At 43.0% G+C, this 16,509-nt stretch overlaps 1 protein-coding gene across 2 annotated transcripts; it reads left to right on the plus strand.

Moving 5' to 3' along the window:
- Nucleotides 1–467: 467 nt before the first annotated feature.
- On the plus strand, nucleotides 468–16,338 carry SMPD4 (sphingomyelin phosphodiesterase 4). Of its 2 annotated transcripts, XM_053993950.1 has the most exons (19): nucleotides 468–568; nucleotides 831–917; nucleotides 1,582–1,724; nucleotides 1,877–1,952; nucleotides 2,820–2,928; nucleotides 3,529–3,581; nucleotides 4,124–4,275; nucleotides 4,602–4,734; nucleotides 5,370–5,441; nucleotides 8,860–8,949; nucleotides 11,230–11,375; nucleotides 11,821–11,911; nucleotides 12,144–12,244; nucleotides 12,536–12,699; nucleotides 13,345–13,550; nucleotides 14,047–14,280; nucleotides 14,955–15,086; nucleotides 15,250–15,378; nucleotides 15,815–16,338. In XM_053993950.1, exons 1-19 carry the CDS (start codon nucleotides 530–532, stop codon nucleotides 16,139–16,141), a joined length of 2,484 nt encoding a protein of 827 aa, XP_053849925.1. In that variant the 5' UTR covers nucleotides 468–529; the 3' UTR covers nucleotides 16,142–16,338. The 2 variants fall into 2 exon arrangements, with proteins under 2 accessions (XP_053849925.1, XP_053849926.1); XM_053993951.1 differs by lacking the exon at nucleotides 8,860–8,949.
- The last annotated feature ends 171 nt before the right edge of the window (nucleotides 16,339–16,509 follow it).

Genomic DNA, 16,509 nt, shown 5'->3' on the forward strand with positions numbered 1-16,509 from the left:
TTTGTTCACCTTGAAGAAGACTGAGGGGAGACCTCATTGTGGTCTTCAAAGTCCTCACGGGGACAGTGCAGGAGTAGGCACTGATCTCATCTCTGGTGACCAGGGACAGCACTCGAGGAAAGGGCACAAAGCTGAGTCAGGGGATGTTTAGGCTGCATATCGGGAACAGGTTCTTACCCAGAGGGTGGCTGAGCACTGGAAGAGGCTCCCCAGGGCAAACCTGACATAGTTCAAGGAGTGTTTGGATAACGTCCTCAGGCAGGCACAGGGTGGGATTGCTGGGCTGGCCTGTGCACGGCCAGGAGCTGACTCGATGACCCCTGAGGGTCGCTCCCGCCTCAGGATATTCCCGGGCCGCGGGCCGAGCCCTCCCTCAGCGCGGGGCCGTCTCCATGGCAACGCCGCGGTGACGTCATCCGCGCGGGCCGTGACGCGCAAGGGCCGCGCGGGCGCGGGGCGCGAGCGGCGGCGGCGCTGAGGGCTCTGCGGGACGGGACGGGACGGGACGGGACGGGACGGGAGCGGCGGCATGGCCGGGCCGCACCTGCAGCAGCCCAGCTTCCTGCTGGTGGGTGCGGGGGCACGGCCTCCTCCTGCTGCGGGGAATGGCCGCGCTGCAGCGGGGCGAGCCCGCGGGAACGGGCCGGGCCGGGCGGGCAGCGGAGCGGTGTCTCGGTGCGCGGGTGCTGTCGCGGCCCCTGCAGCCTCGGGCGCGGCAGGAGCGCCGCGCAGGGGGAGCGGCGCTAGGGGGGATTTTCGCACGCCGTGGCCGCGGTGGGTGCTGTCCTGCCCGGCAGCCCTGATCGGATTTCCCTTGTGGTTTGTACCAGGCCACGCTGAAGGCGGATTGTGTCAACAAACCGTTTGCGCAGCGGTGCCGCGATCTGGAGACGCTCATCGAGGAGCTGCCTGCCAAGGTGAGCAGCCCCTGCTTCTTCGGAACCTCGCTGCTTGCCAAGCTTCAGGGAAACTGGTTTTTTATATGACTGTTTTCGTTCCTCTCTGTCTTGTCAAGACAAACTGTCGGGAACAGGCTGCCCGGGGAGGTGGTGGGGCCGCGGGGAAGTGTTCAGGGAAGGGCTGGATGTGGCACTCAGTGCCATGGCCTGCTTGACACGGTGGTGTTTGGTCACAGGATGGACTCGATGATCTCAGCTCTTTTCCAACCTAACTGATTCTGTGATTCTGAGTTTTGGGGGCCTCCAGTGAAACAGTGGGAATCCAGTGTTGCCAAGAATTAAGAACCTTTTCTAGTCATTAGGGGTTGTTTCATTTCAGCACCCTTCATTGATACCTTTCAGCCTCAGTTTACAAAGAAAACTTGTTTTTAAAATATGGCAAATAACTGCAAATGATGCTGATGAGCATCGTTGCAACTTCAGTAGGATCAGAAATCAGGATAGGTCTCCCATGACTGCCATGTTATAATGCAATGTTTTGAATGGATGATCTGCCCTGTGATAACCCAGGAACAGCCATAAATAAGTGGCAGACATATCTTTGTGTGTTCTAGTGCATGCAGGAGAGATTGTCCAAGTGAGGAATTGTAACATTAATTCTCTGTGTCTGTTTTCCCTGAAGGAACTACATGGCATCTTCCCGTGGCTGGTGGAGAGCATTTTTGGCAGCCTGGATGGCATCATCGTGGGCTGGAATCTTCGCTGCTTGCAAGGAAGAACAAATCCCAATGAATATTCTGTGGTTTTGGATTTCCTGGATCCCAGGTAAACTCATTCATTTCAGCACAGATGAAGAAATGGATTGGTGAACAGATGACCAGTGTTTGGCCTTTTCCCATTGTGCAAACCCAAGTTCACAGAGGTGAGGCAGCAGCGGGTATTTACCATGGGATTCACTTTCTGATGCTTGTTTGCAGTGGCCCGATGATGAAGCTGGTTTACAAGCTCCAAGCAGAAGAGTACAGATATGATTTCCCAGTCTCATATCTTCCAGTGAGTAACTGAATAGTTTGTAAGAAGGGAGTGTAGTTGTTGTGGAAGCTGTTGGCATGCACTTTATACCTACATTTCAGTATAGGCCACGGTGTAGCCTCAGTGCTCCAGGTTTAGAGCAGACCCATTTCTTGAAATGACTCTTGAATGGAGGAGGAGAGTTCCCAGCCATAAAACCTCTAGGAGACTGTGGTTCTCAGCAGCTGGATATGTGTGTTCAGCCAAGAAAGCTGCACTGTGATTCTTACTCTGTCCCCAGAGAGAGCTGTGTGGTTATTAGTAGTTGCAGGATTGAAGGTTGTTTTCTAAACTTATCCCAGAGCAGTGCCTTCCCTGCCTGTGCTGTGTGCCTGTGTGTTTAAAGTCTGATTGCTCTCCTGGATGTGAATTGTCACATTCCAACAAAAGTGTTCATCTGCAGAGTTGTTTTGCTGTGTTTCTTCTATTGCTACCACCTACATGCTATCTAGAAATTGGTTCAGGTAGTCCTACAGGCTTTGACAAAAGGAAAAAAATCATTTAAATATATGGTAATTGCTGGTCCATAGCTCAGTTACCTGGACAAAACGAGCAGCCAAACACCAGTACTCTGCTGCTCCCTCTCCAACTGGGAAAGTCATGATGCAGGCTTTTTAAAAAAATACTGAATTTAAATTTAAAAAATACTGAACACTCATTTTCAGGGAGACAGTTGAGAGTTTTCTAAAGACCCTGCATTTGGACATGGAACTACTGCAATGCAATAAAATCACTGAGCTGAATGTAGAGATCATCCCAGAATGCTGGAATGCAGAATCTCACTGTCTGAAAACATACTTTGCAATATGCTGAGTACCCAGATTAATATTTTGTTACTCTGTCTTTCAGGGCCCTGTGAAGGCTTCAATACAAGAGCAAGTTCTACCAGAGTGCTCTTTATACCACAACAAAGTCCAGTTTCCTTCATCTGGTGGTTTAGGCTTGAATTTGGCTCTTAGTATCCTTTTAATTGTTGAGTACCTAATTTTTTTTTAAATCTAAAACAGAGATCATGAATGTTTCTGTTATACATTTATTATCTATGTGGGTAGATCATGGTCATGCCAAAGAGTTTGGGCTGATCAGAAATGTTTAGATTACAATTTAAAATAAACGTGTCCTCTTATAAACCCTTGTTGGAGGAATTTCTGGCCTTAATCAAGTCAACAACAAAATTCCCAGTGTTTCTCAGTAGAGCCTGTATTTCACAACTTTTGTTTTTGTAACTGCTTGTAGTTTATGCAATATGGTAGGAAAAGGGCACATTCACTTTGCAGCTAGAGTACTTTTGGAAGCAGTGTAGCCTTAGCTGTGCTGGTTTCAGTTTGAAATAGTCAGATGTGCCAAGAGTAGCACAAACACACTTTGTCACTCAGAGGACCTCAATTACCAATGTTTCAGTCAGCTGGAGAGCAAGAAGCCAAGGCTGAATTTGCTCAAAAGCTCTAGCAAGGTACTTTAGCATTGCCAAAGTACAACTGTAGTGTCTGTTCAGCATCTCCCAATATCTAACAGCTGTATCTGGTTTTTATTATGTGATCCTTAACTATTCTTCCAGATCCATTTGAATATTACATGTTTTACTTTGCAATTAGTTTGATTACACAGAAGGTAAGTACCTTTCACATTTTTTCCCTTAAAATACTACTGGCCTTTCTCCATAATACTCTAAGAGCCTGCTGGGGTGCTGTGTAGCTAATTTAACAGCAGTTTCATCTGTTCTGTTGGAATTTGTTACTGCTTTGCTTCACTTGGTGATCCAAGACTGGATAATAAACAAAATACCCACCTTGGACCCACCAGTAAGCAGTCCCATGCCAGCAAGGAGCAGGCAGTGGATTCCAAATGGTTTCTCTCCCCCTGCACCCAACAAGGATTTCTCTTGTCAGAACCACAGCTTGGTGGTGTGGGCTGTGGTTATTTGGTTCCTCTGCCTGTTGTTACCTCTCTTCTGCTTGGTTACAGTCATTGCTGCAGCAGCCCTTCTCTGACAGCTCATTTTCCTTTGCTCCAAGGGCTCTTTGCTGACAGTTCACCCTTTCTAAACCACTGGGCTTCTACTTTTTTATTCTGAGGGGGTCTGCCATCACCCCCCAGCACTGGCTTAAAGCAGCAGTGTTTAACCCCAGGTATATCCTGTGTGTCTCTTACAGAACTCGCCTGTCACCCATCATGTCAGCCCTTCCAACAGTGCTTATTTCATCCTGGTGGACACGTACCTCAAGTGTTTCCTGCCCACAGAAGGAAGTGTCCTTCCCCCACCTTCTTCAAATCCTGGGGGAGCCATCCCTTCCCCTACTCCCAGGTAATGGCTCCGGTGTCGGGGCAAATTGTGGGAACAGTGCAGGCAAAATATGGCTTGTTGGAACAAAATCAAACAAGTAGAAAACACCTCCACACTTCATCTGTATGTATGTATTACATAGGAACAGGGATGCAGTGTTTGGTTATAGTTAAAGTTGAAGTGATTAGTAATTACAGGAAGTTGCAGAGGTTTGAAATATGTAATCAATTATGCAGTTTGAAAGACTGTTTTAAAATACTGATTAAAAGCAATGATACATCCCTACATCCCCCTGTACTGCAGCAAGCCCTCCTGACTTCTGTAATTCCATGCATTTGTCCTCCAAGGTCCCCAGCAGTGCCTTTCTCCTCCTATGGCATGCACCACACCAGCCTGCTGAAGCGGCACATTGCCCACCAGCCCTCGGTGAACGCTGACCCAGCCTCCCAGGAGATCTGGAGATCAGAAACACTGCTTCAGGTACCTGGCAGTTAAGGAAGGAAATGCCCTGCAACATTTTTTTCTGCTCACTGAGGGATCTCTTGTTTTTAAAGCAGAAGCAGATAGGCCAGTTTGCTTTAGCTTGGTTTTGGAATTGAGAAGTGCAGCTGTCCCTTCCTGTTAATGCAACAAAGAACCACTGTGAAGCTGTTAAGTTGTAGCTTAGAAAGGCACTTGATATCTTTTCTTAGACTAAGGCTCTAACAACTGATCTCAGGCATTTGAGCATTTTTTTTCTGGAAAAGTTTCTGCATCTGATTTTCTTTTTTAAATCTTACACCAATTCTATGCTCTATGCAAAGGCAAAGGTTAAAGACAGCCAAGTTGGTTTTGTTCATTATCAAGAGAAGGAAGAGAAGATCTGGATTTAGCAGTTGTTCTGAAACAAGTTCCTATCATGTTGCTGAGCTGACTAATTGATGCCTGGCAGGTGCTAAGAGTTTGTCATGTCAGCCATTGGCATGATAACCTGAAACATCTTGAATAGGTGCTGTCTATTTACCAGTACACCTTAGTTTTCAGTTATATACTGTGGTCTTCCTTATACTTATTTTTCTGACTGACAGTGTGGGATTACTTCTCTTGACCTAGCTGAGAAAATATTTGTTTTGCAGATCTTTGTTGAAATGTGGCTTCATCATTATTCACTGGAAATGTATCAGAAAATGCAGTCCCCTCACGTCAAGGTAATAGTTTGTACTGCACTCGTGAACATCACCTGGTGGTTGAGCTCTTACTTTGGGGTAAATCTCCTATTCTGTGCAGAATTTATTTTTGTATATTGGTCCAAAGGAAAGAAATAACTTACCAGAGTATGTACATAAGTGTGCCAGAGTTGATAATCCAGTTACAAAAATGTTGTGAATAAGTGTGTCATCCAGATTTGCCTTCATTGCAGAAGTTGTGTTAGTTTTGTTCTGGTTTTTGTTTCTTTCTTTTTTTTTTTTTTTTTTTTGTTCAAGATGAGTTTGTGGGATGGTCACAACAATCTGAACATCAATATCAAAGTACCAATGATTGAGAAGATGCCACTATAAAACCATTGTGTTAAATCCCACTGGGGCAACATGACTGCTAAAAATAGCTAAAATTGATTTCCAGCAGAGATAGCAACTGTTACTGAAATACCAATTAGTAATTTCTAACATCCATAACTATTTTAGCCTAAATCCAAATTAAAAAAAAAATCTTCCTAAACTGTTATTTTTATTGTTTCATGTTCCAAAATATGCTTTTCACCATAACGGTGTCAGAAGCAGTTCTGTAGCTACAGAATTTGGATTATCTGACAAGCTCTTGCTCAGATAATACACTGTTGTAAGCAGTTTGTGGTGGCCTGTTCAGTAACAAACTACTGCATGTAAGAAGTAAGTAAGTGTTGGGGAGGCTTAGATTGAAGGCATTATAAATGTAAAGGGAATTTGAAGGAGAAAATATTGATCCTCTGAATTCCCTCTGGGTCACAGTGGGACTTTCATAGAAGGGGAGAGATAATAAAAGCTACTCAGGATTTATTCCTGTGTGGAAGTGCAATATGGGAGTTGATTGAAAAATTCTAATCCTTCACTCCACAGGATATGAAATAAAACACATTTATATTTTGCTAGGGAAAAACATTGGAGAGCTGAAATGTGATGTGTTTTGTCTTTTATTCTCAAAGTTGAGGTCAAAATGCAAACTCACTAATGTTGCAAAGTCTCCACTTGGGACTCCCAGCAGCATGGCTGTGCACCTGTGATGGAAAGGCTTTGCTTGAAGTACCTTTGGTCTGTCTGTCTGTCCAGTCTCTGTGCATCAAGTGCTGTGCTTAGGCCAGAAATGATGATTGCTTTAAACTTCTCTCCTCTGTTCACCCTCTGTATTTCAGATGCTTTCTTCTAGCACTAGGGAGCAGCAGTTGCAGACAATGACTCTCCACGTTATGGTGGAGTAGGGCCTAGGTAGAGCTTACAGTTCTCTGAAATCAGCACTTCAGGATCCTCCACAAGGTGTGTCAAGCCACAACCTGAGGCCATAACTCCCTGATGGTATTTTAGTTTCATCTTTGATGGGAAGTAATCATGAACATGTAAAATAGGAAGTCTTCCTCTTTGGGGGGGTGGAACAGTGGAATGGGGGACTGGAGTTCCCCATGAGATACATAAATGGATGAAGGATCTCTCCTGCAAGACTGAGGAAAGGTTCCAGGTCAGTTGGGGGCAGGACTGTTCATTAGCCTGTGATGCTTACACTGAACTTTGTAGACTGGGTGGGCTGAGGGAGAGCAGTCTGCCTTGTAGTTCCTCAGGTGAGCAAGTAGAACATCCAAAAGTGAAAGTTCTGTTATAACACAAGCATTAAAGACCTTGACTGGAAACCCAAGATGGCCCTGTGCCTTATTCTTGAAATGATTGATAATCAGGTTCACTTGATTGCATTTAGCCGTGTGTTTGGGAGGAAGGGTAATTAGTGACCATTCAGTGCTGAATCTAGAGCTGTTTGACCATCAGTGATTTGAAATGGCTGCATATCTGTTTTGGAAGGTGGGATGAGGTTCTGCAGAACTTGCTCACTCGTTGTCCAGCAGCCAGATTTGTTTGCTTTCATGGGCAAAGAGACATCTCAGATAAGTAAATTTCTTGAGAAGGAGAGTCATAGATTTTTTCCTTAAGCATTGGTAATGTCATCACAGACTTCCCTTTATAAGTAGAAGGCAGTGGAATGTGAATTAATAGTAAACAATTTCTTTTGAGAGGATACATTACAGCTTTGAATTCTTCTTGGGTCTGCTGTGAGCCTGAGGTTGATGCTATTTGCTATGCTGTCATTGTTTTCCCTTTTAATTCAACTATTTTCCAATTTTTTTTGTCTGTTTGTTTTTTCTCTCTCTGATGATCTAGAGTCCAAGTGTGCAGCATCTTTTTTCCTATTCCCTTCTGCTGTTACCACAAGAAACACTTAAAAAGAAGTAGTTTGATAAAACTTTATGTAATGCTTCCTTGACCTTCCAATGCCAGGTGCTCAGCCCCCAGCACTGCATGTGGAACACCCATGAAAATCCAGGGGGTTGCAGATTCCAGTGGCAGGGGAGTCAGTTTGGAAGCAGACAATCTGCCCAAGCTCTTGGGGAGCCTGCAGTAACAGTCCTGCCACTCCAAGGGTGTGAAACCAAAAGCTGCCAAACTGACAGCAGAGGAGATGGGGTAGAGGCTGTTTAAAGACAGCAGAGGTGTGATCTGGAGAGTTAGTTTAGATGCCTGACAACAGTCATTGGGGTCTGTGTAGTGTACATTTTTTGTTTTATGTTTTTTCATTAATTTCATACATGTGTGTCACTGTTGCTACAGTATCCTCTTCACTGCCATAGTCAGAAAATACTGGTCAGGTTGTTCCTTCACGAAGGGATCTGGCTGAGGCTTGCAGAGACTTCAGTGTTATTGCAAGGTGCCTTTTGCATCAGCATATAGTACTGTGCTAGGTATGTCTTTGCCTCTTTAGATGTGTAATGTTTCCCTAACAGCAAAAGTAATTTCCTCTTTTGAGGAAATTCACAAGACCTGCAGCCTTCTCAAATAAATGGCCTTTAAGTAGAGAGAAGACACAGATTTCTCTGGACAGAAAAGTCCAATTTGAGTTTCTTCCACACACAAACTGTGCTTCTCCAGCAGAACAGGAAGAAATGACAAAGTTTTCAAAATGTAAAAAAAGACGTAAAAAAGCTTGCAGAATATTGCTCTCTTACTCCATTTTTAATAAACAGTGTGTTTGTTGCTGCAGTTCGATTCACTTCTGAAAAGGGGGATTTATTTGGCAAAAGCTCCATATCCCCTACCAGTCCTTGCTCTGAGCTCAGCAAAGAGAACAGCCAGTTTTTTGACACCTGCTCCTGTTGTATTTTCAAGCTGATAAAGTGTAAGAAATACTGTGGAATCAATCTACTGAACACCAGAAAAAAGAGGATACTGTGGCTGCAGTTGTTATTGTGATATGTTGTCCCTGACTGTATTTGTGATGTTCATTTTTCCCCCCACCCTTCTTCCTTGGGCTCATTCTCACTTTTTTTTTCTCTTGCTCTCTTCTCTCCTTTTTTCCCTCCCCCCTTCCTTTTTGTTTCTGTTGTCTCAGCTGGAGGTTCTCCACTACCGACTCAGTATCTCCAGTAAACACCACGGTAGTCCTGCCCAATCCAGCTACCAGGCCCTCCACGCATACCAAGTATTACCATCTTTTCATTTTGTTTCCTTTTTAAGAATCTTGTTCCATCATATAATCTGCCAAGTGTATTGGTGCTGGCTGTACAGCAGCTTCTGCCAAGGTGTGGTTTTATAATTTGAGAACATGGCATTGAAATTCACCAAATTGTTCGGTGAAACAGATACTGAGAGATATTAGCAAAGGTCATGGAGAAAAGAGTTAAAGTCTAGCACGTTATGAGGACTGATTGGAAACTCTGTTTCTAGAGATGCATTCTTGCAATGTAAGACTTACCAGCTATGCTGTTTTTTGGCACCAAAGCTGTCTCCACCAATGGCAGATTTCTGCCTCTCACACAGTAGTCATTTAAGCAAACCTTACGTGGAAGAAAAGATCAGAATTGGCATGGCTCTCACCCAGATTAAGGTAGGTAACATCTGGGGGTTTTTAGCCAAGGAAATGTCATTGGATAATACTAAATTTGTGGTGGCAATGTCAATTTGGCTGTCCACTTTTGCAAAAGCACAAGTGGTACATTTGCAGATTGTTCAGGAAATGTGCATGCAAAAACATTCCTGTTGGAACAGATTGCTGATTCTTCTTTTCCTACTTCAGCCCTTTATTCATTGGGTCTTCATGTTGGGAATGGGGAGGGTTGAGCTTATGTACTATGAAGCTCTTCAGCACTACATGGCATTTCCCTGCTCTTTAATCCTTTTTTTTGTTTTGTTTTAATTAAGTGCTATGTTATCTCAAGGTGCTGTTTAGAAAGGAATACAGAAAGTACTACTTTAAATCTTTTTTACTGTTATATATTTATTTAACTACTGTATTAAGAATTAACAGTGGCACACATCCGTCCTGTACAAAAAGGTTTGACAACAAAAACACTTGTGGGGAAAAGTAGTTTTTAAACCAGTGACATTCATAATGGTGGTGATCCAGGCTAAGAGGAAATTGTAAGAACTGCTATGTGGAGAAACTACTAACATCACCCAAATTGATGTGTTGAAATAGGGTGGTTTTGTAAATTCCAAAGGTACCTTCAGGGGGGGCTTGGGATTTTTAAATTGCACGGTTTCAAGGTCTGTAGCAGAGTACTCAGCCTCTCTAATTGCTGTGGAGATCCTGGTCCAAACTCCAAGGACCACACAACTTCTTGGAGTTCTACCTTCTTGTATAAACTCATCAGGACTGTAGAAAATGTGCTGATAGAAGTTGGAGCTGTCAAAAACAAGCCCAGCCTTTATTAGAACTGGTAAAGGTTTATCCCTGTCTTAGAAGAGTCTCAGGTCTGGCTGCACTACAGGACTGTGTCTGTCATGGAGCCTGGAGTGAATGTCACAGTGTATTCAACATATTAAAGAGTGTAAAAAGAGATCTGCTTTGCCTCAGGCATTGCTGAGAAAGGACATAAAGACAAACATAGACAAACACTCCCTCCCTGCCTCAAGCACTGGAAACTTCTTGCAGCTAATCCAATACACCTTTCCAGCACTTTCCATTATATTTGCAGCTGTAACTTACATTTCATGTACATTATTCTTCTCAATTTTTGTGAAACAGAATACAAATCTCAAAATCTGCCTTCAGTGGTGGATTGATATTAGTTCACTACTCTTAGAGCAGATGACAGTAGCAAAGGGGTTTGTGCTTTGAACCAGCACTTCTTTGCCTCGTTCACCTCCCTGCTGTATCAGACACTTCTCATTAGTAACATCATTGTGGCTCACCATCACTCCTTGTGCTGCTCCCACCCAGGCTGTTCTCCCCCTGAGGGTGTTGGAACCAACAGGATCTCACAGGACTCAGAACAGTTCCTGTTCTTACTGTAACTGTCTAGGATTATTCTCTCCTGTAAGGCTGATGAGTACCAGCATAGGAAGAACTCAGTACAGCCAGCCATGAGTATAAGCAAAGGACCTGCTGTGCTTCTGCAGCAAGGAACTTGTAGCCATAATGAAAGGCTGAATATTCTTTTATCAGAAAAGGGTAAGTCAAAATCTACAAGTTATTCTGTTCTTTAAAGCTAGCCAAAAATTCAGTGCATTAGAGTACTGTAGATAACTTTTCTTAAAATCCAAATATGCTGCTGTTTTTAGTGCACTGATGGTAGAAGATAGATGCAGCTTGTCCTGGGGAGCAAACCTGTCCAAAATCAGATGGCACAAAACTGTGGTGAAGAACCTAGAAGGAAAAGAGCATTTCCTGTATTTCGATCTGAGAATAGAATTTTCCTGAATTCCCTGGACATTTAGCAAATGACACTCCTTAGGTGCCTCTCTTTTGCTTTGAATCTAGGAGTCATTCAAGCCCACTGAAGAGCATGTGCTAGTGGTAAGACTGCTTGTGAAACATCTGCATGCTTTCAGCAACAGCCTGAAACCAGAGCCTCTCTCCCCTTCAGCCCACTCCCACACAGCCAGCCCACTGGAGGAGTTTAAAAGGTTGGTACATGAGCATGTCTCTGAAATGTATAGAACTGAAAAGCTGAGCTTTCTCCATGAAAATCTCAGCTTTCTTTGATAGGTTGAATTAGTTTGTTTTGATGCTAAACACAGAAGTACATTATTAAAAGTATATGAGAGCTGATGGATTATGTTTCTCACATCCTCTGAGGGAGGGCAGCTTCAGGAGCACTAGCCTATAGAGAAAAGAAAATGCTACCAGAGGATTCTGGCCAAAGTTAGTTTAGTATTTGGTATTTAATAATTTCAGTTGAAATTCAAAGGCTTGAAGTAGTTTCAGTTAAAAAATAACAAATTTTGCTCAGTTCTTTCATTATTTGCATTTTTGAAAGTGTGTTGGATTGTTGGTTGGTAGAGTTGGGTGTTTTGTTTTTAAAATTTGCTGCCAGTTGATACATGTGACTGTCTTTGAATCTTTTTGCAGGGTTGTGATTCCTCGGTTTGTCCAGGAGAAGCTTTATATCTTTTTGCAACACTGTTTTGGCCACTGGCCTCTGGATGCCTCTTTCAGAGCAGTATGTACTTGCTTCTCCACTTAGTCTGTACTCAACAGAACTAGTTATTAGTTACTAGAAGTAGTTATTAGTTATTGCTGTTCAGCAGCTGTTTCTTGGTCTTTACATCTCTCTTTTCTAGACCAGTAGAATTCTTTATACAACAAATACAAAAATTAACAAAAAACCCTTCCTGACTTCCTTTCCAGACAAGTATTGGCACTCATGTGGGTTTATGTGTGATTTTGCTTAGGTTCTTGAGATGTGGTTGAGTTACCTGCAGCCCTGGAGGTACGCGCCCGAAAAGCCCCCACAAAGCACAGAGCCTTTGCCTCGCAGCGTCTCGGAGAAATGGTGAGGAGGGGAGCAGCTGGGACTGATCTGAGCCAAACCTCAAGGAGATCCTGAGTAAACCAGCAGGATTTCAGCAACTATGCACCAACCTGAGTTAAATTCCTATATAAGACTAGAGAATGATTTCTTAGAACACTGGTTTTTGGTTTGAGAGTATTCTTTTGTTTCGATGTAAATTGACCATCTTTCCAGAGACAGTATAAAACATTCCCTTAGTGGCTTATTTGGTAGAAGACAAAATAACACTTCTTTAAATAGCTGTACTCACAAATCCTGTACTCACTTTGACAGGGCTGCCTTCATTCAAGAAAACCTGCTCATGTATACCAAGCTGTTTGTGGGATTTCTGAACAGAGCTCTTCGGACAGACTTGGTCAGTCCAAAAAACGCCCTCATGGTGTTCCGAGTAGCTAAGGTCTTTGCTCAGCCCAATCTAGCTGAAATGATCCTGAAAGGTAAAAGGATATTTTGACATCTTGTGTTGTCCTGTCTCAATCTTTCTTCACAGTAGTTACCTCTCATCTCAGAAGCACTGAGGTGAATGGACTTCTCTCCCATTTTTCAGGCTATTTTGCCATTCAAAAGTCTGTCTTCACTAATGTTTGTCAATTGGTTAAGTCTACAGTTCTAATCACCATAGATTGCATTTCACAATTTTTCCTTAAAGAATAAAGAACCCAATTATAATTGTCAGTTTTTCTTATGCTTGTATTATTTCATTATATACTTCAGGATTTAAACTTTATATATCTCCAAAAGTCTCTGTACTTAGTAAGAGTCATGCATGCATTTCAGGATAATATAGTGAATTTGGGAGTGGTGAGATTTGACAAGTATCAATGTCTGAAGTATGGTTCTCCACTGCCTTTTGTTGAAAAATGTTATGAATTTAAAATGCTGCTTTGTCTGGTCTGCATTAAATGCACGCTGACATTTTCTGCTCTGGGCACAGAGAAGTAAATAATGAACACTAATTAAGGCCTTCTTCCCCTTAGAACTCTCTCTCTAAATAAAGTTGTCCAGCATCCTTAAGGCAGCTGGACCTTTCCCAGCAAGACCAGTATTACATAACCATCTTGAGTGCTTTTTTCAAATTCTAGGAGAACAGCTATTCCTGGAGCCAGAACTTGTGATTTCCCACCGTCAACACCGACTCTTTATGAGCCCCACTCTTGGTGGGAGTTTTTTGTCATCGCGGTCTCCAGCTGTTACAGATGCCTCATTTAAGGTGAAGAGTCATGTTTACAGCCTGGAAGGACAGGACTTCCAGTATAAACAGATGTTTGGCACAGAAGTCAGGAATTTGGTAAGCAACAAGCTCCTTTGCACCTGCCTTTCTGCTGTGACAGATGTTTCTCAGTGCTGAGCATCCATATCAGAAGTTGAAAGCAGAAAACGCCACACCCTGCATTACTGAATAATTTAGTTTGCTGACAATGACTCCTGGACCTTGAGGGGTCCCAGTCCAGCACAGCTGTAAAAATCTGCTTCTCTTTGATAAATAATAAGTTAATGTAGCAGCTTGCTGCCTTGGAGCAGTATATGGTATTTCCTCTCAAACATGCTTACTCTGATCTTCTGATTGATCAGTACCTACCAGCAACTCAGACAAAAGCAGCTGAAGAACCTAAGCAGCACTGAGGTTTTTTAAATGCTTCAACAGAACTGCCATCCATCTGCACTAAGGAGTGAATTTGCTGGGATTGCTCTCACTTGCAGCTGTCAAGGCACAGTTTTATCCATGTATTGATGCTTAGTAGTTCTTTATCTTTGTCCCACACAACTTTTGTTTTCTGTTTTAGGTGTTAAAACTGGCCCAGTTAATTTGTCAGGCACAGCAGACAGCAAAGTCCATATCAGACCATTCTGCAGAGACAATGGCCAGCCAGTCCTTCTTCTCGTGGTTTAGATTCACACCATCTGAGGTGAATGGTTCCTACACAGGCAATGACCTTGATGAAATTGGGCAGGACAGCATCAAAAAAACAGATGAATATCTAGAGAAGGCACTGGAATATTTGTGCCAGATCTTTAAGGTAGGTAACATCTTTCTAAGAACTTAGCAGCAAGAACAGGAGTCAGGATTCATCAAATGTACTTCTATGTCTCTTGTACAGTGTGGGGTCACAAAGCTGTCCAGAGACCTTGCTAGTAAATTGTAACATCTTCTCAACTTTACCTGCTTCAAAACCCATTTTCAATATGGATGGAGTTAGGTGTTCTGAATTTCTAAGTATCAAACCTTCTTTGTTAATGTGATGACTCTTTTGGACAGTATAATTTATACCAAACCTGTTTATACCAAGGCTGTTCCTCCAGACATGTTTCCAAGCAGGCAATTTTAAAAACTCTCCAGTATCTTCTAAATGTAGAGCTCTAAAAATACAACTGTAGCTATAGGAAAACTGTTAAACTTAAAAATAACAGATTAATTTCTCTGCAGCCACAGTCCCTTGTACAGAATTGCCCTAGGAGACAGCTCTTTGATACTCCTTGGGAGCTAAGAGAGATATAAGCCAGAGCACTAATCTAGAATTGGACAAGCACAACAAATCTGGAGAGGTTTATCTCATTTTAATATCTAACTGAGGTGCTATTAAGCAGTTTTGGGTATCTGAGCTGGCTGTCAAAGACTTGCAGTGCTACTGAGTTTAAGGGAGAAATAAATTAAATCAAACACCTGCTTTAGAACTGTGTTATTCTTGCTTAGCTGAGTGAAGCCCAGCTGACCCAGATGATGATGAAGTGTGGGACAGCTCAGGATGAGAATGGAAAAAAGCAGCTTCCAGACTGCATTGCAAGTGAGAATGGCCTCATCCTTACACCCCTTGGCAGGTACCAGGTGAGAGAAAAACAATTCCATATCACTGCCTAGGCTGTTCTTGAAAAAACAAGTTCTCCTATGATGAAGAGAAATGAAACTTACTTGGGGCTAAGAGAGGTGCCAGTAGAAAGGTGTTTCAGATGGGAGCTGCAAGTCCAGGTGTTTATTTTCCCATTTCTAGATCATAAATGGCCTACGTAGGTTTGAGCTGCAGTATCAAGGGGACACTGAGCTCCAGCCCATCCGGAGCTACGAGAACGCCGCTCTGGTCCGGCTCCTGTTCCGCTTGTCCTCAGCGCTCAACGAAAGGGTGAGCACAGCACTGCCCTCCTGGGCTGCCCTCTGCACATTTCTGTTCCTGCTCCACCTGTACCTATGGGACACTTACTCATCTTCTTCATTGTGCTCTGGATGGGTATTGCCTAGTAGTATGAGGCCTGCTTCTCTACCTGCAATTCTGCTTTTCCTACACAAAACATGGCAAATGTGATTTATTAAGGGACTCATGGTTGATGAACAGGGGGGTAACATTGAGTGAATGCTTCTAAACAGGAAAAGCAAATTATTTTCTTAGGTATGAAAACACAAGGCAAGTCTGCACTAAGACAGTTCTGCTGTTTAAAAGTGCAGTTTGATCCCACCATTTGCTATAATCCTCATTCTCTACATGAAGAGAATCATAAAATAAGTTACTTTATGACAGCATTTGCAGGAGGACACTAACTTTTAAATGCATCTTCCCTCAGTTTGCTGATCAGATGGAAGTGCTTTGCTCCAGGGACGATTTTGTTGGCAGGCTGTGTCGCTATCATCTGACCAACCCCCAGCTCGTACAGAAAATCAGGTACAGCCCTGTGGTGAGGGACAGAACGAGCCAGAACTGGGGACCCAGGATCAGCCTGAGGTTTCTGGCCAGCTACAGGACTCTGATCTCTTTGCTGATGATCTACTTCCTTGCATCCTGGTTTTATGTGGGGCCAGTTGGCTGCACGTTCATTATCCTAACTGGCTATTTTCTTTATGCTGTAATAATGACTTTTTTCTTCGAAGGATGGAAACCACATGAACACTAGTTTCCTCTTCCTGGCTTCTGGAAATAAATGTTTTAAGGATGAGCCTGAGATTCCATGACTAAAATGTTTTAATTATATCAGCTCTTCCTAAAATATTTTTAATACTAAAATTAATGGAGTTTTATAAACATTGATGTGGCCTTGTAGAGATAATCAATGTAAATTTTATTTTTATAAAAGTGTTCCTGTAGACTCGAGTGAATTTGTTGGGTTTTTTTTTTGAGGGGGGATAGAATGAGCCATGAGTATTTATAAAACTGCACTCATGCCACAGGTGGATCCCATCACTAACCTCTTGACCAGTTCTTCCAGTTCACTGAGGACAGGAAGGATGTGGTGCATGAGACACAGAGCCATTTATATTTTGT

This window comes from Vidua macroura, chromosome 18 (genome assembly GCF_024509145.1).
Source record: "Vidua macroura isolate BioBank_ID:100142 chromosome 18, ASM2450914v1, whole genome shotgun sequence".
In the NCBI taxonomy this organism is placed as follows: Eukaryota; Metazoa; Chordata; class Aves; order Passeriformes; family Viduidae; genus Vidua; species Vidua macroura.